The following is a 27,616-nucleotide window of genomic DNA, read 5'->3' on the forward strand; positions in this document are numbered from 1 at the left end:
ATCAGGCCCAGCTCGCCTCTATATGAGGCTATGAGCCAGAAGCCCAAACAGACACTCTCTCTCTTCATTCAGAGGGAGATGGGCCTGGCTGCAGGGAGCTAGACCGGGTACCTGAGTGGAGCAGGGCTGGGGAAAGGCTGAGGAGCTGGGGAGCTCCAGCCTGGAAAGCCCCAGGCTGCCACCTAGCATTGGGCTAACAGGTACTGGGGGTTGCAGGGGCAACCCAGGGGTAGGTCAAGGCAGCAGGTCCAAACCCTCCTTGCCAGTGATGAACAGGCTGATACTGCAGTCTGCCCCAGGACGTGGGGCTAGACAATGACTGGCAGTGGCCACACACTGAGGCAAGGTGGGGATAGAAGGTGGGGGTTCCCTCAGAGGGGAGACCCTGAGAGAAAGGGGTTACTGCCAGGGGGCAGCACCCCATGTAAAAGGGCACCAGGGTCCAGGGAGGGACTCTGGGCCAGGGAACAGGCGGATCACTGGCCTGCAGAGGGCACTCCGTGCTGGAAACTGAGCTAATTCCCCGGAGTCACCAGCAGGAGGCGCCACAGGGGTGAGTCCGACCCCTTACAGGAGGGTGGTGCCGTGAGCTTGATAGATTATTGCAACCTTTCCTTACAAAGCTTCCCAATAAAACTAAATGGGCTGAAGTAAACACAGTAAACAATCTTCAGAGTTCAATACCAGAGCAATCTTTGAGCTGTAAGGATGCCAAAAAGCACCTGTGAAATCCTAATAGTTTTATTTATATCTCAGTTATGCCAACTGAATTTTTGCATAGACTAGAAAAGACTGTCAGGTTATAAATACATTTAAAAGAACAAAATAAGACTCATATGTATCTTAACATGAGGCTGAGAAATTCTAAGTCTTTAAAGGGAAAAAATATCTGTCAACAGGGAAATTAACTGGGAGAAATATTTATACAGACCACATAACTCTTTACATTTTCAAGAATATGACCCCCAGCTCAAACTAATGTTAAATTTTGAAAACATTATTCTAGCTATATTGAAAGAGGTACAAAAGCTGTATCTTAGTAATTTAACAAAGGAAAACAGCCTATTGGAAACAAGACTGTAAGAAAGGTAGTCCTCCAAAAGAGTTATTAATGTGGAAAAAAGTAAGAAATTTAGTTGATTAAAACAGTACTAATCTTACTTTATTTTTCAGTTGTTCACTAAACACACACATTAAAGTCAGACATTCTTTTCATGAAGTTTGGAATGTCTGCTCTTGCTAATTTTGAAAAAATATTTCTCAAGCAATCAAACTGCACTGTTAAGAACCAGACTTTAATCTATATTACACAAGTACTGTTAATACAATTAGAGGAAAGGTTGCTACTCAAATTAGTTATGCTAATAAAATTAGTTAGCCAGTCCTCTGTCATCAGTAACCTTAGACAGAGTTCTGATAATTGTTTACTTCAGATTCTGTTGAATCTGAGATATAAGTAGTAAGATTACTGTGGTTTCTCAGGTCGGGCAATCAATTTGAGATAACCTTAGGTAGAGAGCTAAAGAAACGTACTTTGATCTTCTAATTTAAGACAAATTATAAAATGTAGGACCATTAGGAAAGACGTATTAAGTATACTGTCTTCGGTCTCAGGAACAAGGTTCTTTGCAATCATTAACAAAGTTTTAATTTGAATCTCTTACCTCCAGCACCTCCCATTCACTCTGGTTCTAAACTGATGAAGAAGACCATTTCCCCTGTCTGAAAATACTACATCCCTAAATGCTTCCCTTCTAGGTAACTTACTTAATATGTCCATCACTGTATTTCCTACCATACAGCCCTTGCTAAGTGTAAGGGAAGGTTTTACTACTGCATATTCAGAAGATTAATATTCCCTTGGGTCAAATTCTGGTCCCTGTGCCAAGCCTGTGTAAACCAATTTGGCACAGATGGGCTCTGCAGTGGTTGTAAGGGAGGGATTTTCCCTCCAGCCACTGAGCAGTAGCAGAGCATCAGTAATGCCAGTCACAGATATTTTGCATAATAATACCACAGCCGTGTGTGAGAGAGAGAATGTCTTCATCTCCATTACAGTATTAGCGAAGTTTCACTTATAGTGGATGGTCAATCCAATCTGTCTTCACACAGCAGCTTAGCAAAGTCCCTCTGAATGTGCTTACACTGCAGCTGGGAGGGACCTTCACAACCTAAGCAGATACACTCACGCTAGCTGGGCTCAAGCTCACCCAACCCTCTGCACTTGAGCTGGGGTGGCTAACCCGAATCTCTGCCACAGCCACGATTCCCACACAACTATTTTTAGCCTGTTAGCCCTATGGCTCTGTCTACTCTGGAATCCAAGATGTTATTGCAGCTCAGCTAGACGTACCCGCAGTAGCATGGCTAAAAATAGCAGGTTAGATACAGGGGTGCCGTCTTCAGCAATGCAGGTCTGTATGCAGGGTCCCTGGTGTGCTTGTACAGCCTACACTGCTGCATTTACACTATTTTTTAGCTGTTCTAGCACTGGTATGTCTGCCTGGGCTGCAATCACACCTCAGATTGCAGTGTACATATACCCTGAGTGTGAGGAGACTTCATGTTACATTGCAAATCAAATCACTTTGATTCATACCAAACTGAACAGACCCTTATAGCTATGGCAGTGTCACACAATTGTGGTCCCTCTGGACATGCTCCCAACTTCCCCTGTCCCCCATGCTCTGCCATGAAGTGCTTTATTATGGAGTACTGCCCCATGGCATGCTGGGAGGGCAGGATTCTCCTCCATGGCCTGTCTATGAACCATTCCCTTCCTTCTGCCCCACATGCAGGAACCACGGTGGTTTTGCTCACACCAGTGAGGGCAGGAATTCCTCCAATATCATGAGATTAATCAGTCATTCCCTGCTCTTCCCCACAGGGTAGCATTCAGGAGAAATGCATGAGGTGACTTATTTTTCACCTCTACGTGTTTGTCAGCACAGGCCTAATATGTATCTATTTGTGGACAAAAATATATATTTCCTCCTTTTAAACAGGTTTTTCTGGGCAAGTTTGAGCTGATCGTACCAGCACACCCCTTTGCAATCACTTCTTAGTCACAGTTCACTAATCATCTGAGACTTTTACTCTTAAACAGGTTCCAGTATTAAAGAATAAAATTAACTGTTTGTTCAACTATCAGGAATGGGTGTGGAAAGCTATAAGAGCCTGAGATATGAAGGCTGAAAATACCCCATGTGTGTAATCCAGGGTCAGCGGTGTAACCTGTTGTGGAGGATGAGTCCCACACCTGCCCCCGCCACTCCAACTTTTTACTGTCCACTGTATGTGCTTTTCAATGTGACTGCAGGTCCAACACATTTTCACAACCACTTCTTTCCTCCCCCATCAAGTTTTAATATGTTTTTAGCTAAGCCTATTGTAAGCTAAGTGCTGAGGTGTCAGGCCCGGCCCTGCCCTTGTTACTAAATTCATGAGCACTCAGATCAGCTTCAATGGACAGATCTATAGCAGCTGACCTCTGAAAATATTTCGAAGGAGGTATCCAGATTCTGATTTTTACTGCAAGGGAGAGCATGGGACACCTTACAACTATCGTAAAATCTAGAACCAGGAGTGAAGCAGTGCAACCTCCTTTGATCCCCTCAATAAAGAATGGGGGCATAAGAATGTAAAATGTATTTGTTTTTTCTTTCTAGCCACCACGTAAGCATGTTCTATTGTTGCTAAGGAAGGAAAAAAGCCCTTCAGCTTTGTCTAAAAAATAAATTATTTGATCTTGGGGAGTGAGTGATGGAATATCTTATTTAAATAAGTTGGAGGGGAAGTGGCTAGATACACAGAATCAAACTGAAGTTATGATTTATTAAGTTTGCTTATGTGGCTGACTTTGTATTTTTGTATTGTGATGGTTTTTGTTTGACATGACTGGCCCAGGTGAAACAGTCATGGACACAATCTAAATAAATAGGCTGGAGCCTTTTGACTTCTTCCAAAATACAATCTGTTTACTCTGTTTGAAATTGCCTTTTATTTCTTTTCTCCATTGTTCTCCAAAATGTGGTCTGACAAACCAGCACTTGTTTGTTTTTAAATCAAACCAATTTGGCAGCAGGGAGAAATAAACCAACTCTTCTAGTTGTAAATGCTTTTCTGCACTCATATAAAGTAAAAATGTCCATATCAAAAAAGCAGTTTACTCTCCAGTATCAAGTTCTGTAGTGTCACTGGTGCACTATGCTGTGTTTTACCATCAGAAAATATAAAGGACTGTGACCTTGAGTCACAAAAGTTCTCACTGATCTCAAAGGATCTACTCACATGAGTTACAATTTGTTGTGAGTTGACCAATGAATGGGTATGGCTGAGACATAAAATCTAGCTTGAATTGGTAGCTAAGGCATGTGGCTTACCAGCTGCAGTTATTTATATTTTCATAGTTTTACTAATCATGTCTGATTTTATAATATATTTTATATCCACATACAGATGAGTGGCAGAAAGTCAGTGTTGCAGGAAGGGTGGGGCTGTGTTTTACCTTTGGAAATACAAACACTCCTGAAAATGTTACAAGTGTTCTGCATTGTACTTTGCCGACTGAAATAATAAATTGCTTAGGTATGGTATAAAACAGGACTATGTAAACATGTCACTTGTGGTCTGATATGACTGCTTCCCACAGTGACTACTGGAACCTCTCATATGCAAACATCCTACTCCATTGTTGTTTTCTGGGAGAGTGAAACCAAGGTAATTATCCATGTTAATGTACATCTTGGAGAAAAGAGATGCAAGCATTTTACGGAAAGACTGGCGCTATGATAAGACTTTCCTTTTCTTTCCTGGTGCAAAAGGGTGGATGTATTTTTTCCCCCAATTCTAAAATATGGAATCTGGCATGGGGTCCTTAAGGCTATAATTGGACAGTCTCTCTTGTAAAGAGGAATGGTGACAATTACATCCCAAGGGTTCTGTACTATATTCCATGGGCTATTCAGTTCACTAGCTTCAAATTCCGGTCCTTGGACAGTGCAGATCCCAGCTTGAGAACCCAGTAGGCTAAGGGACATAATCTTATTTTTTTCTTGGGGGATATCTATGCTGAAAACCCCAAAAAGGCCATTTAGACCCCATCTACAGACCTACTTCCTGCAACAGTTGCTAGATGTGATCATCTAACCTGACATCCTGTCTAACCCAGGCCATTGGACTTCTCTTAATTAATGCCTGCTTCCAGTCCAAAGACTGTAGTTGAACAAGAACACATAGTTTAGAAAAAGATCCAGTTTTGATTTAAAAATTTCCAGGGATAGAGAATCCACCACGACCCTTTGTAAAGGAGCAGCTAGTTAGCACCCACTGAAAATCCCATGGGTAGGAACCTATGGCTCGCTTCCAGATTAAGTCAGTGATGAGGGAGAGTCCCCGGTGAAGTAAGGGTAACAGGAAACAGCAGCTGGACAGAAAATGTAAGAATGAAAGCGGACTTACTGACCGCCTACAAGTGTTCTTATGAGACTTCCCTCCCACTGGCTTGGATGTTTGCTCTGAATTTGGATCCTGAGCATTTTTAGGGTTCAGACAAATAACCAAGTCTCCAACAGCATAAAGGGTAAGTACAAAGCTGATCTTTGCTAAGACAAGATGTCTGCAAATTCCTCTCTTGTTCCTCTGACTGAATGCAAATTAGTTCAGTTTTTACAGTCAAAAATGTGGTGGAACAATTGATATATCCTGTAAAATGATACAGCCTGGATTATCTTCATCCTGTGTGGTGTCTGATGACTAGTTCAGCAGGATCAAGTGCTTTCAGTTTCTAATGTAATGCAGCAAAGAGGCAAGGGCTGTGCCAGTAGATTTGGTGGGGATTTTTCCCCCTTTGTGCTCTTTATATAACCGTATCAAATCCACAAAATCTGTTTTCCAAAACCCACAATAAGAAGTTCTTAGATGCGTTCCTTGATGTTGCAACCTTAAGGGTTTTGAAGTTGATTTAAGATAAACTTTGTGAAGTCTGTTGGGAACAGCTGAGTTTAACTGAGCTACATCTGAATGAAGAGGGCTAGTAGCTACGCTCCCGTGATGTGATCCTACCTGGTTGACGATGACAAAAGTCCCACGGGAGAAGGAGTGCAGTTTGATTGGCCATCTTTTAATTGTACTACATGATCATTTCTCACTTCCTAATAGGAAACAGAGCACTCATCTTTGATAAGAGACTGGCATGCCTGGTAACACACCAGCAGTGCTGGTAGGAGACCAAATACTTTCATATACAGATGGGTTACTTTGTAGTCATTACCCTGAGTTTTGTGTAGCTTGTTACCTTATGGATGCCAAAGTTGGAGACGTTGTCATTGTTGGGCAAATTCCGGCAAAACTTTTGGTGCTGCGCTTGACATAAGAAAAACTGGAGGAAAAAATCTTCATTGCATAGATACATTAAATGTACCTTTAGCGTGTAAGGAAGTAGAGTAAATGAGGTCTCCTTTGCAATAGTGTGCACAGGTCTGGTTTTTGTAGAAAAGGATATTCTAGAACAGGGAAGCTAAACAGAATACTAGAGGAGCCCAGTTTGTCTCCACACTTTGTATTTTAAAAACACAAACTCAGTATTCTTTTGGAAGGAATCAGAAGGCTCAGTCTGCAGCTGCTGAGTTCAGTAGCAGAACTGCTATTAACTTGGACAGATCTGCATTACTGCCCCACATTGGTGTGGCAGTAGAAGAGGGTTTAGAACAAATTCATGAATTAAACGGTAATAAGTCACCAGGACCAGATGCTATTCACCCATACTGCAGAACTCCTAACTATAGTATGTAACCTATCATTGAAACAAGCCTCTGTACCATATGACTGAAAGGTAGCTAATGTAATGCCAGGTTTTTAAAAGGGCCCCAGAGGTGATCATGGCAATTACAGGCTGGTAAGCCTAACTTCAGTAGGAAAATTGGTAAAAACTATAGTAAAGAACAGAATTATCAGACACATAGATGAACACAATTTGTTGGGAAAGAGACAACATGGCTTTTGTAATGGGAAGTCATACCTCACCAATCTATTAGAATTTTTTGAGCAAGTCAACAAGCATGTGGACAAGGGTGATCCAGGTGATATAATGTAATTGGATTTTTGGAAAGCTTTTGACAAGGTCCCTCACCAAAGGCTCTTAAGGAAATTATGTAGCGATGGGATAACAGGGAAGGTCCTCTCATCTATCAGTAACTGGTTAATAGGTAAGAAACAAAGAGCAGGAATAAATAGCCAGTTTTCACAATGGAGAAAGGTAAACATTGGGGTCTCCCAAGTATCTGTATTGGGACCTGTGCTGTTTAACATATTCATTAATGATCTGGAAAAGGGAAGGAATAGTGAAGTGGCAAAGTTTGCAGATGACCAAAATTATTCAAGATAGTTAAGTCCAAAGCTGACTGCAAAGATTACTGGGGGATCTCACAAACCTGAGTGACTGGGCAACAAAATCCCCTAATGTCAGCCCTGGCTTTTGTATGTAGAAAAGCAATCATCGTGACACTGGGGGGTGTGGAGTTTTTATTGCATATTCTGGCCTCTTTACATCTTAAAATAACCTGTTAAGGGTTTTACCAGCCTACTTGCATTGTAAAAGAATTGGCCCTCTCATTCTCCTCTCCAAGTCCTCCTGTCAGGGAGACGCTGTACCTGGCCAAGGGAGGTATGAGGCTTTGACTCAGTCTTGTGACCTTAAGCATACCTGCCATGCTCTAGCCACTTACATTGCAGGTTGCTCAGGATGAGTCAGGAACTAAACATCACACAGAATCACTGACATTGGAAATGAAGACGTCTTAGAATATCAGTTCAACTGGTATTCCCCATTATTTAAGGAATATCAAACAAGTAAAAGCTTTCAGACCAGTAGAAACATTTTGAAGGCAGACACTGTGTGTACTAACCACAGCAAACAACATAGTCACCACTACAGTATCAATTACAGACAGCCCTGTGCCAGTGGAATGCATTGATCCAAGATTTTATACATCTAATTAGATCAGTTTTTACAAGCCTAATTCCAAAGGAAACCAAGTAAGTTTTCAGAGGCATTACATTAAGTTCACAGAGTAAGATATAAGCTATTCATCCAGGACTGTGTGTTTAAAACACTCCCAATGAACCAGGGGTTGAGAGATTAAAGTTCTTTATGGGTCTGAATTTTCACTGACTTTTTTTTTTAACACAAGTGATACAAAACAGAACACAAATGCAACAATGCATCAGAAGATCAATTGCATGGATTATCATCCCCCCACGCATGGTATTGGCCCTTTCAGATAATTTTTGGTCGTTTCCTCTGTCAAGGTAGCGGTTTTAGAAAAAACACTGAGAGATTGGTTGTGTTTGTCTGGAAGAGATTCTGACACTTTGCAAAGACGGAAAATATTTGGGATTCAGAAATGGGTTCCAAGCCTCATTAAATAAATAACTCTTACTGGTTCCAAGATAGCAAATCTTTTCAAAGAACACTCTCCTCCCCATTTCATAACGGTAGCCTGCTTAGCTGGGGAAATAATTTGGCACACAAGCAAAGGGCTTTATGGTTGTATTCATTTCTTGAGAAATGAATGCAAAAACAAACTGAAAGGAGAAAGGTTTTTAACATGGGGGGTCTCTGCGACCCATTGTCTAATGACTAGTAGATTTAAACAGAATCATGAATAACTGCTTTTCAGAAGACTCGTAGACCAAAGTCAGAACAAAGGCAATGATGAAGCTTGGTCATTCATAGGTTTTGGCAGCTGTTGCTTAGTGCCCGCCCCCCTTTGTTAGCTTGTCAAATGACTGACACCCCGTAGGTCCAGTTCTTACGTCATTGTTCTATGACACATTCTCTGGGTTCAGGAGAAGGGGCATGAACTCTCAAGCTGTCTGCTAGCCTTAGCTGCTGCTAAAATATACCAAACTGTTATTGTCAAAGCCACCATCCTTAAGGACATAGAGCATGGACAGGATCCCCATCAAATTCTATCAACCATCTTTACCAAAGGACTTGTTGAGTGATCCAGGCACTTTCCCTTTCCATAAGTGCTGTCTTTGGAGCAACGCACTAGGGTCAGGAATCAAAGCTAGAGTTCTTAAATGGCAGTGCAGTGAATTACCACTAGGCCAGAGACTCTCTGAAGCTCTGGTGTGTTGTCCTGAAATATGTAATGACAAATTGGAAAGATACATTGAAACTGTGAGTGGCTTAACAAAATAAGCATATGAAAATGTCAAGCTAAAGAAAAACAGAAACATAACCTTGAACCCAAATCTGGCACCAACTACCAGTTTTCTTTGATATATCCCAAGCACATGTACTTTTCTCTTGTATTCTCTTGTAATTACCTTCAGCAAGCTTGGGAGATTATGAGATGACTAATCTATTGGTGCTATGTAAGCGTTAATTATTAGCACTACATCTCACCAGCTCCTGGTAATGCAGTACTTACACCAGGGGTATTCTTTAAAGAAAGAGAACTGCAGTTTTCTAAGGAGCTCTGCAGACTTTGCTTACCAACATGGAACATACAAAATAATGACTTCCTTATGTAAACTGAATGTTACTTTCTTCCCATTTCACATAGCAAGTTACTGAAAAGAACTGTACTGTTACAGGGACACAAATCACAGCTAAACTTGATTTTAAAAAAGCATTTCAGTGTTAAGTTTTTTATCTAGACTGTACTGAATGTTTCAGGTGTATTTCAAATGTAGGAGATTATTTGATAATATCCCTATCACCATGGGACATATTTCCTGTTCAGATTGCTGATATCATACACGGCACTTTATACTCCTATGGATACTCTTTACTCTACTTTAATACTAATAATTTATACGACTTCAGGCAAACGGGATGGCAGGAAAAGCCCTATTGTTTCCAAATGCACGTTGAAGCAAACTTCTTGTCTTTGCAAGAAAAAGAAGCTTTTCATGGGGAACCTAGCTAGTCTAACTGAAGTCAGATGAAAGGATCCCAGTGAGTCTAGACAATTTAACGAGATTCCAGTCAACATGTATCTATCAGTACAGAGGGAATATCTCTTGTTGACTTTGTTCTACATGTTTTAGCTAATCAACTAATACTGTCGGGTCTCTTCTTGAACTTCAGTGAAAGAATTACTGCAAAGCTAACAAAGGTGGAATTTAAATACAAAACTCGCTATTTAAGTACCATCCATGGTTTGTATAAGTGTGAAGAAGAGAGGTGTAATGTATGTTTGAAAAGTCAGATTGTCTGATTCACCAAAGAACAGTAGACTGTTTTTCTTGAGCATACCCAAGCTGTAACTTAGGTTAAGGATGTGGGAGATATTTATATCAAAGGGGATGAAACAACTTTGAGCATGAATCGCTGAAGACTGCAGTGGCATTTTATAATCCTATTAAATGAGAGGGCAGTCTTCAGGCAAGAGAAATGTAATATTTTTATTCTCCAAAACCTAGAAAGGCCTCAAGCCGGCTTCTGATTTGGGTGAGAAAATTGAGGAAAGTCTCTACCCAGTTTGTTTGGCATGTGTGCTGCAAGTTTGTGTTTTTGCAGCTACAATTTACAAACCCCTTCAGGCCCCTTGAAAGCTTGACCCTAAACAATAATGCAGATTTTGTTATTGTGGTCGACAAAACAACCAAAAAAGATTCCTGCACAGACAAACGAAACTTCTCTGCTAGCTATTCCATCATCGGTTTTTCTTTTGCAAAAATTCAAGGAGAAGTCTCTTTTAATGAGGATTTATTGCTCATTTAAATTATTCCCTTGGGGTGCTAAATTATTAATGAAAGAGTGAAGGGTTAAATAATTCCGGTCAATGCAAGAGCTGGGAGAGTCTGGAGCTAAATGAGATAGCACAAAGGCCTTGGGCGAGCTTCTGCAAGTCAAGGACTTGCAGAAGAAAATAGAAATGGGTTGATCTCACAGTCATTACACAGGCCACCAGGCAATGGGAATTATGGGTGCAAAAAGGTCTCTGGGATAAAGGAAGTATGTGGTTAGTGGGCTAACCTTGGTCTGTCATCCACGATCTTCTTCCCTCTGTGCTACTAGTCCCAGATATAAAATGAAAGAAATCTACAAAGTTAAAAAGCCCACGTGGGCACCGGTTTTGCCTGTACAGAAGTCTCAGTTTTCCCTGAACTAGATTAATGAAAATTCTTAATTAAAATTAAAAAATACTTCAGTTAAAATAAATGTTCTGTGTGGGCTCGCCCCTTGTTGCTTTAAATAAACATACAAGACAGCTCTACCCCGATATAACACCGTCCTCGGGAGCCAAAAAATCTTACTGCGTGAAACCGCGTTATGTTGAACTTGCTTTGATCCACTGGAGTGTGCAGCCTCCCCCCGCGTTATATCCGAATTCGTGTTATATCGGGTCGCGTTATATCGAGGTAGAGGTGTATTAAAATCTTCCCCTTCTTCCAAAATTGAGGCATGCTGCAGCTTGTAGGATTTTTAGTACTTTCTGTTTGATTTGTCTCCAAGGTTAATGCACCATTAACAAAGAACAAAGGAAAAGATTAACCAAACAAAAGCCGTTCAAAAAATGTACTCTGCCAAGGCCTTGAAATCGTTAAGGTCCTAAAATACCTTGCATTTGCTTGTGTTTTTTAATTAATGTCAATTAGCAAAAAGAGGCAGTGCTTAAGTCACCTTCTTACTCCTCCTCCTCCTTCCTCTGACATTCCAGCTTCAAGCAGCATCGTAAGTGCACCTCCTGAGGCACGTTTTGCATTATGGCTTTGTGGTGCAGTAAAATCTTATTTTGCTGCTATGCTAACAGCTCTTCTTATGGCTCTAAATGCAACTTGTGATCCCATTTGGAGAACATTAGTAAAGCTATTTGGTAATGTGCCAACAAAGGTGCTTTTAGTAGAGTATTTAACTCACCAGTGAAAACTCTGGTTCTTTCTGTCCTGAATCATACCTATTACTTCCACAGTCATTTTCTTACCTTAGCCAGGTGAGTTTGTAGTTTGTTCTTTGTATCAGCTGTTTCAGCAATGCGATTGGTAAAGGCCAAGTTGGTATCAGTAAATTGCTTCCACATTTCCTCAGATACATTCTCCAGTGTGTTTTCTGTTTCTTCACGGAGCTTGATGGAGTTGGCCCGTGCATTCTGAGAGTGCCTAATATTGTCATCACTGAACTTTGCCCATGTCTCAGGAACTGAAACTCTGGAAGAAAACAATTTGAACTGAGAGGAAAAGAATGAAGTCCTCAGCCAAAATGAAGCTTGCATTCAATTACCACAACTGCAAAGCACAAATGAATTAAACACTTAAATCCATGAGCTAACAGTTGGGGGGAGGGGGATATTCCATTATCTTATTGTTCCACATCAAAACCAGTTTGTGCAGGAGGAACAAAAAATGTTTTCAACTTTGAACAAACTTTCAGAAGAGCTACTGCTTCTACAGTGTTCCTATAGCTTTCTTGGATTTTGTAGTAGATATCAGTTACAAAACGGCTGTGCATTTTTTTTTTAAGATTCTCAAGCCAATGACAATTATCCATTGTCTGATGTACCTTAGCGCCAAAGGACAAGCTTTAGAGATGAATTGTCTTGTAAAAGTATAAATGTGTATGAAAGTGGCTGACGTACAAAGGAGATATACTCATTGAGTGCACCAGCAGAGATGTACAATTTGAAACAGGTCAGAATAAAGGGAAAGAAGGATGTTAAGCTAGTTCAGGCAGCAGGAGGAGGAGGAATGGAAAATGTATCCAACTTTCCGGAAATTAAGTGATTTACATTAATCCCACAGACAAATCTTCCTTTTCCAGCCAACACTTGTGAGACAGGCAACCTAAGGTCTCATTGCACTTGGCTTCGTTACCCGGCTAAGTTTGTTTTTGTTTTACTTTTTAAAGAATGACCTGTTCTTACATAATTTCTTCCATATACTTAAGCACAAAATTACAATTTTTCAACATCAGGCACGTATGTCAACATTATACGCTTATCCTGCTCTTTAACAAGTGTATAGAGTGAGCTGAGTTCATGCCTGGTGTATCTGAGTTGGCACTTGGCACATTTTGTCCAACACAAAGAATCTTTGTTTCCCCCACCCAACATGCCATTAAAGTATCTCAGAATAGTGACAAAGTATAGGGTCTTTTCCTCCCTTGGTAATTATTTTAGGAGGGACAGATTTGAAGACTACATTTTAGTGAAACAACTGGTTCTGTGACCTTTTGTATTTCAGTCTTTTTTTGGATGCCTGTAGGAGGAGTTGGTGAGATGCATAGGTGAAGGTGCCCCTCCCCTTCCCGAGGCACCACATCTAAGGGTATGGCTACACTGGCAAGTTGCAGCGCTGGAAAGCCTCCACCAGCGCTGCAATTAGTAAGTGGCCACACCTGCAGGGCACTTCCAGCGCTGCAACTCCCTGGCTGCAGCGCTGGCCGTACACCTCACTCAGCATGGGGAATAAGGATTCCAGTGCTGGTGCTGCAGCGCTGGTCATCAAGTGTGGCCACACACCAGCGCTGTGATTGGCCTCCAGGGTATAAGGTGTATCCCAGAATGCTTTTATAAATTACTCTCTTTGTTTTGTTATGCAGCCTCTCTTTGTTTTGTTATGAACGAGCTCCGATCCAAAAATCCCCTCTGTTTCACTCCCTCCCTGCTTGCCTCTCATTTGATTGTTTACAGCCAGGTACAGATGATCACAGCAAACAGGAGCTCTGTTTGTTTTTTAGATAAGCAACGGAGCTCCGATCGGAGCTCGTTCATAACAAAACAAAGAGAGGCTGCATAAAAAAACAAACAGAGCTCCTGTTTGCTGTGATCATCTGTACCTGGCTGTAAACAATCAAATGAGAGGCAGGGAGGGAGGGAGTGAAACAGCGGGGAGTCGTGTTGGCTGCAGGCTGTTTGCAATTAAGAGTTAAGACTAAGGGGTCAGAAACATGTTCTGATTTTTCAATGCAGGAAGTAAACACACAGTGTTGGCTCCAAAAATCCCCTCTCTCTTTCCCCCCGCTCCCTGTCACACTAGACCCCACTCCACCCCCCTCTTTTGAAAAGCACGTTGTGGCCACTTGAACGCTGGGATAGCTGCCCATAATGCATCACTCCCAACAGCGCTGCAAATACTGCAAATGTGGCCACACACCAGCGCTGGTAGCTGTGAGTGTGGCCACACACCAGCGCTGGCCCTGCACAGCTGGATGACCAGCGCTGCAAACTACCAGTGCTGCAAACCGTAAGTGTAGCCATACCCTAAGAGACTTTGCTCCTGGAATAGCACTGGTTATGCAACAATAGGGTAGCCTCCAACTTCTTCTCCAGTCATGGAGTTTCTGCTGACTTAGCCCCCTCTTTAACAGTGTTTCTGATCTCTCACCTCAGGTCCCTGAGTCCTTGTGCTGCACCACCCCTGAAGCACTGCTGCAACTAGTGCAATGGATTCTAGTTCATGTTTGGATGCAGGAGCCAGGCATTACCTGACTCCGCTTATCATATGATTCAGGGGCGTCGATGAGTTGTTGGAAAGGACAGAGAAGTGAATGATTGTATGGTTGTATTCCTGTAGGGCAGTGGTTCTCAAACTTTTGTACTGGTGACCCCTTTCACATAGCAAGCCTCTGAGTGCGACCCCCCCCTTATAAATTAAAAACATTTTTTTGTATATTTAACACCATTATAAATGCTGGAGGCAAAGCGGAGTTTGGGGTGGAGATTGACAGCTCGCGACCCCCCCATGTTATAACCTCGCGATCCCCCTGAGAGGTCCTGACCCCCAGTTTGAGAACTCCTGCAGTAGGGCACCCTACATGCTTCCAATGCCTGTGCTAGTCTGCAATTGCTATACCCAGACTGGAGTTGGAGGAGGAACAAGAGTATTGTGCTTAAGGCCCTAAACTGGGATTCAGAACTGGATCCAATTCCCACCTCTGCCCCAGACTTTCTGTGTGATCTTGGGCAACTCACTTAATTCCCCCGTGCCTCAATTCTTGGCAACCCTCAATTCAAACTACATCATGGTATATGTACACATAAGACTTCTGCTTAGGTGCCTGTGGAATCCACTTCTGGCTGACAAGCCCGATTCGAGATCACCACTTGCCTAACTCACAAGGGTGCTGAGGAAAAATTTGGTAATATTTGTGAGGCCCTTGGATAATACAGTGACTGCCAGAGAAAAGCCGGTAAATAGGTTGGGTGGAAGTGTAGATGGGGCTACTTAGAGACAAAGTTCAGGCATCCATTAACATTCCTTTTGCAGTGTACTGTACATGCCCAAACTTTAGGGAGGTTTGGTTTCATGTCAAAACTTCACAGCTGGTTTGTATCTTCACAGTCTGAACCAAAATCCCAGATTCAGACATCATTAAACTCTGAGTGTGTGTGGATCTGGATCTGAATTTGCAGTCCGAGTCCTTCCCAAGCTCTGTGTGCTGCAAATAGAGCTGTGTGGAGGACAGAAGTTCTCTCCTCAGAAAGGATATGAGATTTTGAAATTTGATGTAGTTCCAAAGAGACACAAAACCTGCAAATTTCAAAATTCTCCATGAAGGAAAATTCCCCATGAAAATTAGTTTCAGGTTGATCAAAACCTCATTTCAAAACTATTAAAATGTTTCATTCATTTTTATTTTGTATTGATTATAATATAATACAAAATTTTAAAATGTGAAGTGAAATATTTTAAAATGAAAGACTGAAATGTTTAATTCTGAGATGTCAATACAGGACATTTCAACATTGTTGGAATTCTTTTTCTCCAGGTTTTCTGCAGAAATTAAATTATGACTAAATTGACCGGCATTCACAAAGTGTTTGTATGTTGTCAGAACCACATAATCCAACAGAATACAGTTCCAGCTGAGTTTCTCTGACCAGATATAGCTGCAAACATGTGTATTTAGAATTGGTGGGAGGTTGTGTCCAGATGATGTGCCTAGATACTGGCATGGCTTCCCACCAAAAACCACAGGTGTGTGAGGGAGAAGTCAGAACAAGATAGTAGGTTGCCTTTCAGTATCCAAACCTCCTATACCCTGCAGATGTGGATTTTCAACAGGCTCTCCCCTTCATTTGGATTGTGTCCTCCCTCTACCCCCATTGTAAATGTGTGTTATGAGCCATGTCAACCAGTTCTCTCTCCCACACCGTTACTTTTCTGCTCTCATGTGTTTTCAGCATTAGCTTCTCAGCAAGGGGATTAGTTGCACCTCCTTCCTCTGGCTTCCCCTGAAATATGACAATGATTCAAATGAAAATTGTTAAGAATCCCTTGCAGTTACAGGGTGATCGGAATGAGGCAGCTCGATCCTTTTGTGGAAAATCAGAGTTAGCTTAATTAAAGATAATCCAACAAGGAAAATAAATCACCCACAAGGCAAAAAGCTGGGAAGTTGAAGAGCTAACGTGGCTGCACAGCTACAACTCTTCCTGCTAACTACTAAGAGTGCAACTGCAAATGTTGAAGGCTATTATGGAACGGTAAACACGGAAAGCTAGCCTGGATGTGGCAGCATTACAAAGGACACACCCTACAAAGGGGAACTACACCACTGCCTTCCTTTGAATTAGTTTAATCCATGTATGTAATGCACTGTGGAGCCTACATGATCTTGTCTCCATCAAAACAAAAATGAACAAAGATCTTCATGACTAAACTGAAGTGCCAAGTCAAGCTTCTGTTTGAGTTCAGATCTACCTTCCTCTAACCCAGGCTTCCCTCTAAAGACATGTTTGAATCTAACCACTTAAAGAACTATTCACTATTGCTAGAGTTCCAGTCTTATATTTTTTCTTTAATGTTTTAGCTGAAAACTAGGGCTAAATGTTAACTGCTGAAGGTGGGCGGGGGGAGATTATCCTGTCAATTTTTGTTTTCTCAATGGATATTTTATGTTTTTCCTTGGGGTTTCTCTCTCAGATCTGAAATAATAAATGTACAAAGCCTGGGGACCTGGCAGCTCTTGTCACTGAAAACTAAACCACCCAAATGCCACACCTTCATTTAGGCAGTTGTCCTGAAAAGCTTCTATCACTCAGTATGACATCACAGTAGCATGCATAAATCAGCATGCTAGATACATGAGTTTATAGGTTAAACACCATGCTTGTTTGAGCCAACCCTGCCTGCAGCTACCAGTCTGGATCATCTCTGTGCACTTTCTCCTCTTTTGTGCTCTGATGGAATTATCATAAAAACAACTTGCCTAGAAGGTCTCATTCTTGACTGAATATCTTAATTGGTTGATAACACTATTTCCCCAGCCTATAATTTATCTGGTGGTCTGTGCTGAATGGTCCAGATAGAACACACCTGCTATGCTCCTGAATTGAAATCACATGTTAATGGAAAATGGCATTGCTGTGGAAAACATGGGGGCATAAGAGGAAAATGGCTATATGGTAACAAGAGTATAAAACTTACCCATTGGACTGTTTTTACCTCAGTTAACTAGCATATTCTTATTCACTTCCAGTTCCCAGCATATGTCATGTCGCTAGAGCCAGTGGAGTGATTGCCAAGTTCCAGCCCAGAGATGCCTGCATTTCAGTAGTAAGTGTGATCGCTTATAAAAAGGACTATTTCAATAAATAGACTCTCTCACCAACAGAAGTTGGTCCAGTGCAAGATATTATCTCACCCACCTTGCTTCTTCCTCCATGAGCAGACATCAGCAGGTAGTGCTACCTATCATTCGTATGTATGAAGTAGACTCAGAACCACAAGTAATGCTGCATTGCAAATTGATCTCTACCAGGCAGCTAACATGCCTTTAGCACAACAAACACTGCCCTCTGTTGCATGAAGTTATTTTATTCCTGTCATTTTTAAGCCAGATGTAGGTCTCTCGATTACATCTAAGGCTACCCTCAGGACAGATTCTCGTCAGTCATCAGTAGTTTTCTCATTAACTGACTAGTGCCAGGGTTTGTTTGTTTGTTTTATTAGCTTTTGAAAATCTAAATCCAGACAGTAAAGGTAGAGCTATGCCAAACTTTTTCAATGTTACCAATGTAATGGAAAGTTTTAAAAAAATTTGACAAGCCCATAGACCTAATTCTCAAGTAACCCTGGGCTATTTTATGGAAACATGTAGTACAAAGCTTCGTGTGTGTTTGCATGGTTTTGACCCAAATCACATCACACTTTGCAGTTACAGCAAAATTTTACTTTGATTTTGTTTGTTTTTTTAATTGAAGGATGCAAATATTTATGAATCAAACAGTGGGGGAAAATCTGCATGAATCCCTGCGAAGGTTCCCATGGCTTTAAAGGAGCATTCTAGCTGGAAGATAAAGCTCGCTACAGGCTAAGTTATGTACAGGCACCAGAGATGACCAACTTCCCACACGTCTCCAAGAATAATGTTGACCAGACTTTCATGACCATTACTTGTTCAAATAATGCTCTTTAAAAAGAAACAAAGCGTTTCAAATATGTGGAGACAGGGTTGAAGGTAAAAGGGATTCAGCTCCTCATTGGGCCACCTCTGCTTTCAAAGGAGCCTTGCCAGCAAAACCTGGTGGTGTGGCCTATTACTGGTAAATATTTAATCTCCCCTCTGCCAGATGAGTGAAGGGTGTTGATAAGCTCCAGAGGGAGCTAGATCCAGTCATAGGTGTGGTCAACCCTACAAAGTTAGGTCAACCCAACAACGTCGCTCAGGGGTGTAAAAAATCCACACCCCTAAGTGGTGTGGGTAGGATGACCTAATCCCCAGTGTAGACAGCGCTAGGTTGACAGAAGAATTCTTCCATTGACCTAGCTACCATTTCTCAGGGAGGTGGATTAACTACACCAACAGGGAAACCCTCCCATCAGTCTAGGTAGTGTCTACACTGAAGTGCTACAGTGCAGACCCTCCCCCCCGAGGGATCCCAGAGCCCAGGCACCAGTCCGAGTCCAAACATCTACACTGTAATTTAATTGTACTGCATCCTAAGCCTCATGAGCCTGAGTCAGCTGACACAGGCCAGCTGCCTGTATTTTGTTGTAGTGTAGACATTCCCTGAAGCTTCTGAAGGAATAAATAAAAAGCAAGGAGTAACTGAAGGTAATGGAGGGTCTCTATGGCAAAATGTGCAATCTTAAGGAAAAGGCCACTTCTTTTTTCTTAAAGAAGAGGTGAGACCTTGATGCACATTAAGGCACGCATAGGAATCTGCCCCACAGATATGGCGGGGGGGGGGTGTCATATAAGGGATAGAGAGTACAATAATTATTCATACTTACGTTCCATCTATTTTTTCCACTCCATGATAGAAGCTGATGCTGTCCGATGTGTTCCTCAGATTATAACACTTCTCATCAATAAAATGTGCTGAGTTTTTGTCAGAAAGATCTCTCTCTAGTGCATGCTGTGCATCTCTGTTGATACTGCAAAGAGCAAGTTCTTACATTAAAATATAATCCATCTTTAATCAGCACATTTACTTTGGCATCGCTTACAGATTAACTGGTTCCTTTCATTTCAGTCCTGTATAGCCTGACTTCTGCCCACCTGATTCTACAGTCCACTGGCCTCTGCTGGGTGGCATGAACAGCATGAGCTTATTGCACTGACAATTGGGTTGGAGAACATGTTTAGGGAAGTGGTAGCTATGGCATATTCTCTCCCCCATAAGAACATAAGAAAGGCCATACTGGATCAGACCAATGGTCAGTCTAGCCCAGTATCCTGTCTTCCAACAGTGGCCAATGCCAGGTGCTTCAGAGAGAATGAACAGAACAGGACAATTATTAAGTGATCCGTCCCCTGTCATTAAGCCCTGGAAGTCAGAGGCTTAGGGACACCCAGAAAGAACACAGGGTTGCATCCCTCACAAGCTTGGCTAATAGCCACTGATGGACCTTTCTACCATGAACTTACTTTTTTGAAGCCAGTTATACCTTTGACCTTCACAATGTCCCCTAGCAATGAGTTCCACAGGTTAACTGTCCATTGTGTGAAGTACTTCCTTATGTTTATTATGTTAAATCTGCTGCCTACTATTTTCATTGGGTGACCCTGGGTGGTTGTGTTATGTGAAGGGGTAAATAACACTTCCTTATTCACTTTCTCCACACCATTCATGATTTTATAGACCTCTATCATATCCCCCCTTATTCATCTCTTTTCTAAGATGAACAGTCAGGGGTAATGGCAGCTGTACGGGCCCAGAATTTCCATGATTGGAAGTATCAGGAGAGCAAGCCACCAAGGTCTCAGGTGTTCGATCTGATGCACCTTGCTCAGAAGTGGCTATGGCCTTAGGCATGCAGCTCGGAAAATATTTTGGAGACGTTGGTCATAGACCAATTTATGCAGAGACTACCGCCAGACCTGTGTGTGTGCGCGTAGGCCAGCACAACCCATCCACCTATGATAAAACAATCATGCTGGTAGAGAGACAATTGATGGCCAGGGAATTGACCTATCTACCTAAGGAAGGCCCCATATGAGGCAGGCGACCAACGCCAACACCAGGGGTTCAGGTGACCAGACACCCGAGGACCCTTACGTGGAAGAAGAGGGAGGCCAAAGACCAGACGAGAATCCAGGAGGATGGGAATGGATTGGGTGGGGGAAACCCCAAGGCTAAACCTCCTAACCTAGAAGTAATTATAGGTGTTACAGGTGTGGGAAGCTGGGTCACATAGTGGCCCAGTGCCCTAACCTCGAAGAGCCCATGCAGTGTAATCTCAGGGACTGGAGTGGCCCATGCTCCCTCCTCAACCTTGTGGGGGTCGCAGTCACCCCACACAAATATACAAGGCCAGTAAAAGTGGATGGGGTAGAAACCATAGCGCTCGTAGATTCCAGGAGTGCTATTACCCTGATCTCAGGTAAACTAGTAAAGTGCAGCCCGTTAACACAGGCTGAATGTACAATGGTAACATCTGTCCATAGGACTGTTAGCTACTACCCCATCATACCAGTAAAGCTAGAAGTTCAGGGAAATGTCACTCAGGTGAAAGTAGGGGTGGTCCCACACCTCCCCGTCCCATGCTCATCGGAAGAGATTTTCTTGGGTTTGGAAACTTGCTCCCACTGGAGGGGTCAGAGGAAGAGGAGCTCCTGAACTGAGGAAGGCCTCCACAGCAGAATGTTCTCCCTCAATGTTCGTGGAAGTATCCCAGGAACTATTCCCCGCCCCTGGGGGAGGCTGAAGACCAAAAGGAAAAAAAAGGCTGCCTAGGCGTTGGGTACCCGAATCTTGCTATAAGGACAAAGGGCTGCCTGTGTAGGTGGGCAGACACAGGCTACTAAAAGGAAGGACCCCGAGATGCAGGAAGGTTCAGAAACTGGTTCCAACACACAGAGACACACACACCACCCCCACAGAGCCGGCTGAGAGGGTAGCATAAGATCCTTCAGAGTTCCAGCTGATAAGTCCCGGGAGGGCAACTTTCAGATGGGACCAGGTGGAGGACTCAAGGTATGAGAGCACCAGGAAAGAGATGGCTGAGATAGATGGGGTACCCATAGTGGGGAAAAACTTGAATGCCCTGGCCGTACTTCATAATCAAGAAGGACCTTCTGTACCTGGTTGTGTGTGTGCAGGAGCAAGAGGTACACCAGCTCCTAGTACCCTGGGAACACCAGAGGGCAATATTAAACCTTGCCCACAGTCACCTTTTTGGAGGACATGTGGGGGCAGAGAAAACCCAGGTGCAAATCTTGCGCAGGTTCTTCTGGCTGGGGGTACATGAGACTGTCCAGCGGTTCTGCACCTCCTGTCCCAAATATCAATTGCACAGACCTCGTCTACATCTAAGAGTCCCTCTGGTACCCCTGCCGATCATCGAAGTTACGTTTGAGCGGGTCGCCATGGAAGCATTACATTACTGCCTGCTCGGGCATAGATTTGTCCTTGTAACTGACCGTGCCCCTCTTCAATAGATGCAGCGAAACAAGGAGAAGAACTCCAGGGTAACCAGGTGGTTCTTGTCTCTCCAACTTTTCCAGTTTCACATGCAACATAGAGCAGGCAGCTGCCATTGCAATGCCGATGGTTCGTCACGTGTGCACCGTATGGCGTCCCAAGCTGCCCAACCTCTTGGTGTTGAGCAGAGGGGAGGGATATATGACAGACCCAGACCGGTTGGGTGCAGGAGTCTGGTAGAGGGAAAACACACTGCACGCTGGATGACTAGTTTTCTGTTCCCTGAGTGACCAGGGCAGGGGCTGCCCCAGAGCAGTCAGGGAGGTGCTAGAAACAATTGAGTCAGGCAGACTCCATAAGACACCTGGAACCAGTTAAGAACTGATTAGAAGCAATCAAAGGAAACAGGCTAATCAGATCACCTGAAGCCCATTTAGAACCAGCTGGGACTAGTTTAAAAGGCAGCCCCTTGACAGAGGCCAGCTGGTAGGAGCTGGGAGTAGGAAGGTGTGCTGTGGGAATACTGGGAGAAAGAAAGTGTGCAGTAAAAGACCCAGGAGAACAAGTGTGGTCAGGTACCTAGGAGGGACCATTTAGGGAAATAGCCCAGGGAAGGGCTACTGTCATATATCCCTCCCCATAGCTCTGGTAGTATAGGAAAACTACCTGTTTCTGCTGCCAATTACGGTCCCTGGGCTGGAACCCGAAGAAGAAGGAGGGCCTGAGTTCCCCCCATATCCTCCCTACACACACACAAATGCTCCCTGAGAAGGAAAACAGGGACTAAAGAGGGTTCTTATGCCAAACCTGTTGATTGGCCGATGATGAAAGTGACTCAGTAAGCTGTAACCCTTGCTTCTAGGAGGGGAGAGAGGCTACATTGAGGGTTACAGCAAACCTCTGAGGTAAACCCTAACTGCCTAGAAGTGCAGGACCCTCCCCCTGCCATGGCAAAGCCGGTGCTCTGCCATATTTTTTTTTTGAGATGATGTGACCAGGACGGCACACAATATTCACGGTATGGGTTTACCCTGGCTTTATACAGTGGCATTATGATATTTTCTGTCTTATTAGCTATCCCTTTCCTAATGGTTCCTAACATTCTGCTAGCTTTTTTGTCTGCTGCTGCACATTGAGTGGATGTTTTCAGAGAACTATCCACAATCACACCAAGATCTCTTTCTTGAATGGTAACAACTAATTTAGAACCCATCATTTTGTGTATATATAGTTAGGATGTTTTCCAATGGGCATTATTTTGCATTTATCAACATTGAATTTCATCTGCCATTTTGTTGCCCAGTCACCCAGTTTTTTGAGCTTCTTTTGTAACTCTTTGCTATCTGCTTGGACTTATCCATCTTGAGTCATTTTGTATCATCTGCAAACTTTGCCACCTCATTGTTCACCATTTTTTTCCAGATCATTTATGAATATGTTGAACTGCAAGGGTCCAGTACAGATCATTGAGGGACCCTGTTATTTACCAGTCTCCACTGTTAAACTGACCATTTATTCCTACACCTTGTTTACTGTCTTTTAACCACTTACTGATCCATAAAGGACCATCCTTGCCCCACCACTTAACTTCTGGTATTCCCATCTGGACAGCTCAATACATTTAAAAATCATCATCATGTTGGTGATGGGTGGATAGCCAGAAAGGATAGAGATAAAGATTGGCTGTTTTATGCATTATGCATCTGTAGCGAAGTCCTGTAGCTGGCGTGACAAACTAGCTTTTGAAGTGTCTATCCTCCTGTCTTGGAGAGGAAAAGGTAGGAGACTTGCAACGGGAACACCTGAGCCAGGTATGTTGCTATGGGTGGGAGGCAGAATGGAAAGACAAGTACAGTGTTCAGATCTCCCAACCCTGCAGATTTTGGAGTCAGATTGACTTAAAGCTAGTCAAGTTTGGGGAGGGTAGAAAGCCACACCCTGCCTCTCCAGTGTTACTGCTCATCCTGCCCACAAGGAGGGAATATGTGACTCCATTTTTGCTCTCTTAGCCACATGGAACCTTTATAATAACTTCTTTTCCTTTTGTTTCTTCGACAGCGGGGGACACCCAGCCATTTGACTTCAGTGGGAAAGATCAAGACCCTGTTTTTCTCAGTATAAGAGGTTTGCTAGTACCTTGGCATTTAAACTCAGCAATATATCTTCTGTCAATACTTTTCAGTTGAAACATTATCTGTATCTTCCATATTTGGTCATAAAACTGTATAAAAGTTAACTTAGCAATCACAGCCAATGGAAGTGAGTAGAATTCATGGAACCAAAATATAAACTTGGCTTTTATTTGATCAGTATTAAATACAAAATTATTTTAGGTGTTGCAGTAATGAATAGCAGTAATGCACCTCCACTTGACTCATATAACTGTACCATTGACAAGAACAGTAATTATAACATCTATTTATATATGTCTTTCTCATGTGGCCTAACCATCATGTATAATCATCTCCCTTTGATGTGTGCCTGCTTCCAGTTATACTGATGGCAGTTTTGCACCTAGCAGGGAGAGAATAGAAACATGAATCCTTTTTGTCCATATCATAGTTGAAGGAAGTGAATGTAATCAGACTTATCAAATCAGATATTATTTATTCTAGAATAATTTACATTTTCCAAGGAAACTGGATTCAGTTCCCCTTGCTTTTAAATGGGGTTTAAAAGCACTTACCCCAACTGTTGATCAATTCTTTCTGCAAGTTTTCTCATTCTTTCTTGACAAGACTTGAACAAGTCAACCTCCTATAATGTAATCACAGTATTAACAGTTGAACATTTTTCATTAATTTGCTTCAGTGTATATAAAATAAACTTAACTATTCTGCAGATTACATACATACCCATCACGTATCTAACTGCCCTGAGGGAAGCTGAGAATGTCCTTTGTCAGTACTGAGATATGATATACTGTGCACCAATCAAAACAGGGAGCATTTGATTTTCCTATTCTCTTCCTCTGGGCAATAAAGCTGTACCTTAACACTGACACAATTAGTGTTTATGGCTTGTTATGTAATATCAAGCATATTAGTAGATAGGACCACCCTAACAAATATAGGGTCAAATTCTGCTTGACTTAGGCATGCTAGAGACATTTCAGACCTGAGGCTTAGACCATTAACCCACACTCCTTAATTTCTCACTCACATTCCCTGAGGGAAAAGATTGTGTTATCTTGGAGTTTAGTTTGAGAAAAAGCTCACTTCAGGGGAAAACTCTTTATGAATACTGTTATAGTTTTCTTCAGAAGGACTAATATTAGCCAAGAGATTCAAAGTTGAAGTTCACCTGTCTTCAAAAAACCAAACTCAAACACACCATATTGGAAACCATGTAAAGACTGTAATTATGGTCTCCCAAACAAACTTAATTTTGCCTTTGTACTGCCCCGCTGCTTCCCTTCTTCAATCCATTGTAGCCTTCATACCTAGCTTGTAAGATATAGTTTTATATACACGAGTTTACAAAACTCTGAATATATTTCTGTAAGTGGTGTCAGGAGTCTTTAAGACACTTTTTTTTTTTTTTAAATTTAAGGTATTTGTTCAGTGTGGTTTTGGAAGATAGCAGCTTCTAGACTTGAGCTTCTCTGATATTAAGTAATGAGTCTTTACTACCATATTGCCTTTGCTGCTACCAGGCAAGTCTCATAATTAAATGTTCTGGATTTGGACTTTAATGATGTGGCCCCTTTAAATCTCTTCTGTGGTTGACGGTAAGTCATTTAGGGAGAAACTTTCCCTTGATGTTGGGTAGACACTAAGTCTGATCGTCCAAACCTGGACTTAAGGGTGTAAAAATCATAAATGTTGCAAAGCTGGAAATTCAAAATCAAGGTCCCCAGTTTCAAAAAAATATAAGAAAGATAGGAAAATAAGAAAACGCACAGTCAGTCCCCTGAACAACTTTAACTCTGGCCCAAACTTCTGCCATGACAAGCCTAGAAACTTAGAGGCAATGTGAGTCTCTAAGAACACAGACGTTCATGTTCGCAGATGCTAAAACATCAAGAGCACCTCTTAGTAGACCCCTTCTGTCTTACAGTGATCGCACACTGGCATAGCCTTTGAACAAAATGCCAGTTGTATTCACACCGCAAATTCCTAAGACTGCTTTCTTTAGATCCAAAGGCTACCAACAGGAAAATACATATGGGGCCAGTTTGAATTTAAAAGAGCACATGACTGTATTAGTAGTGTTACTGAAGTGCCTAGGAATCCTAGTCATTGACCAGGACCTTATTGTGGTAGGTACAGGACAAAAAGACTGTCCCTGCTCCAAAGAGCTTAATTAATCACCCTTCCTCAGATTTAAACATGCCTCCAAATGCTGTAAAAACAATTCCAGTGCTTTCTTAAGAACCCTTGCCAATAAGGTGATTTTTTTTTTAACCAAAATTCCAGCTCTGACGCTGCCCACCATCCACTAAAGGTAGGTCTGCACTGTAATCAGGGAGCGTAATTGCAGCCTCCGTAGACATACCCTAGCTAGCTTTAATCTAGCTATCTCATGTACTGATAAAATGAAGCCAGAGCAGCATGGGCTTCAGCATGGCCATGCCACCTGAGTAATTACCAGCACCCCAAGAAGATTTGTACACCATACTGAAGCCCATGTTGCTGTGGCTTCACTGCTGTCAATGCATAAGCTTACCTAGAGTGAAGCTAGCTTACATAGGTCTACACAGGCTGCAGTCAGGGGGAGGGATAGCTTAGTGGCTTGAGCATTGGCCTACTAAACTCAGGGTTGTGAGTTCAATCCTTGAAGGGGCCATTTAAGGAACTGGGGAATCTGGGGATTAGTCCTGCTTTGAGCAGGGGGTTGAACTAGATGACCTCCTGAGATTCCTTCCAACCCTGATATTCTCTGAATCACACACTCTATGCTTTGTGTAGCCATACCCTCAGGAGCAGCTACTTTTTTTTTCCAGATGAGTCAGTTAGCCAAGCAAGGAGTGTAAGGGGGCTTGATGGGACTAAGTGCCAAATAGAACACCTGTGGCTGATTGATTGAGGGTCCAGAGCTAGGATAGGATCATTAGATTCCCGGGCCTTACAGTCAGGTGGGTAGCTACAAGGGAGAAACCAATCTTCTGTAGAGAGAAATCCACAGAGTGTGAGTTATCCCCTAAAGGGCAGGAAAGGAAAAGAGAAAAGAAAAGCTGTAAGGACCTAGGGAGAAGCTAGAGGCCTGAGAACCAAAGGGAGGCTGTGTTAAGCACAAGCTGCGGGGAAGCAGCACAAGGGAAGTTGGAGGGAGGAAGTGGCCCAGGAAAACAGCAGCATGTATGAAGCAGCAGACCTAGCTGCTTAATATAGGGTCCCTGAGTTGGAAGCCGGAGTAGAGAGGGAGCCTGGGCTCCCCTGCCACTCTTGAGGAAGAGGCATGCAAGCTGAGTAGAAGGACTGTTGAGTCCAGGTTGGAACTGAAGCCTGACCCTGAAGGATGGGCTAAGGAATAGTCCAAGAGGGGGCTGAAGGCTCTTTTGTATTGGGATGTTTTGTGAATTTTCAAATTGGAACCCTGGAAGATAGCAGAACTTTACGTGACTTGGCTGGAGAGCCAAGCTATGGAGCACCTGGTGAGAGGCAGATGGTCTGCAGAAGGTGCTGGAGACAAGGGCTGCTTGCAACATTGCACCCTGACACAAGAGGACAAGATGGTTGGTGAGTACACTACCTTACAGGTGACTACACAGATGAAGCCCAAAGATAGCTCCAGAGCAGTGATTGGAGGAACCACCAGAATGAAGCTTTCTTTCCTGGCTATTGGGGTGA

The 27,616-nt window shown here is 42.6% G+C and overlaps 2 protein-coding genes across 2 annotated transcripts in view; one reads left to right on the top strand and one right to left on the bottom strand.

Annotated features, from left to right (window-relative positions):
* Positions 1–27,616, bottom strand: part of TEKT5 (tektin 5) — a 55,625-nt gene that overhangs the window by 25,907 nt on the left and 2,102 nt on the right. Inside the window, exons 3-5 of the mRNA XM_044978965.1 lie at positions 24,511–24,581; positions 19,192–19,335; positions 11,940–12,162 (exon numbers count right to left, since the gene is read on the bottom strand). Of these exons, the coding sequence (XP_044834900.1) occupies positions 11,940–12,162; positions 19,192–19,335; positions 24,511–24,581 (438 nt within the window). The remainder of the gene's footprint in view (positions 1–11,939; positions 12,163–19,191; positions 19,336–24,510; positions 24,582–27,616) is intronic.
* Positions 26,916–27,616, top strand: part of NUBP1 (nucleotide binding protein 1) — a 39,572-nt gene continuing 38,871 nt past the window's right edge. Inside the window, exon 1 of the mRNA XM_044978974.1 lies at positions 26,916–27,505. Within this exon, the coding sequence (XP_044834909.1) occupies positions 27,409–27,505 (97 nt within the window). The 5' untranslated portion in view covers positions 26,916–27,408. The remainder of the gene's footprint in view (positions 27,506–27,616) is intronic.

This window comes from Mauremys mutica, chromosome 11 (assembly GCF_020497125.1).
Source record: "Mauremys mutica isolate MM-2020 ecotype Southern chromosome 11, ASM2049712v1, whole genome shotgun sequence".
Taxonomy (NCBI): domain Eukaryota; kingdom Metazoa; phylum Chordata; order Testudines; family Geoemydidae; genus Mauremys; species Mauremys mutica.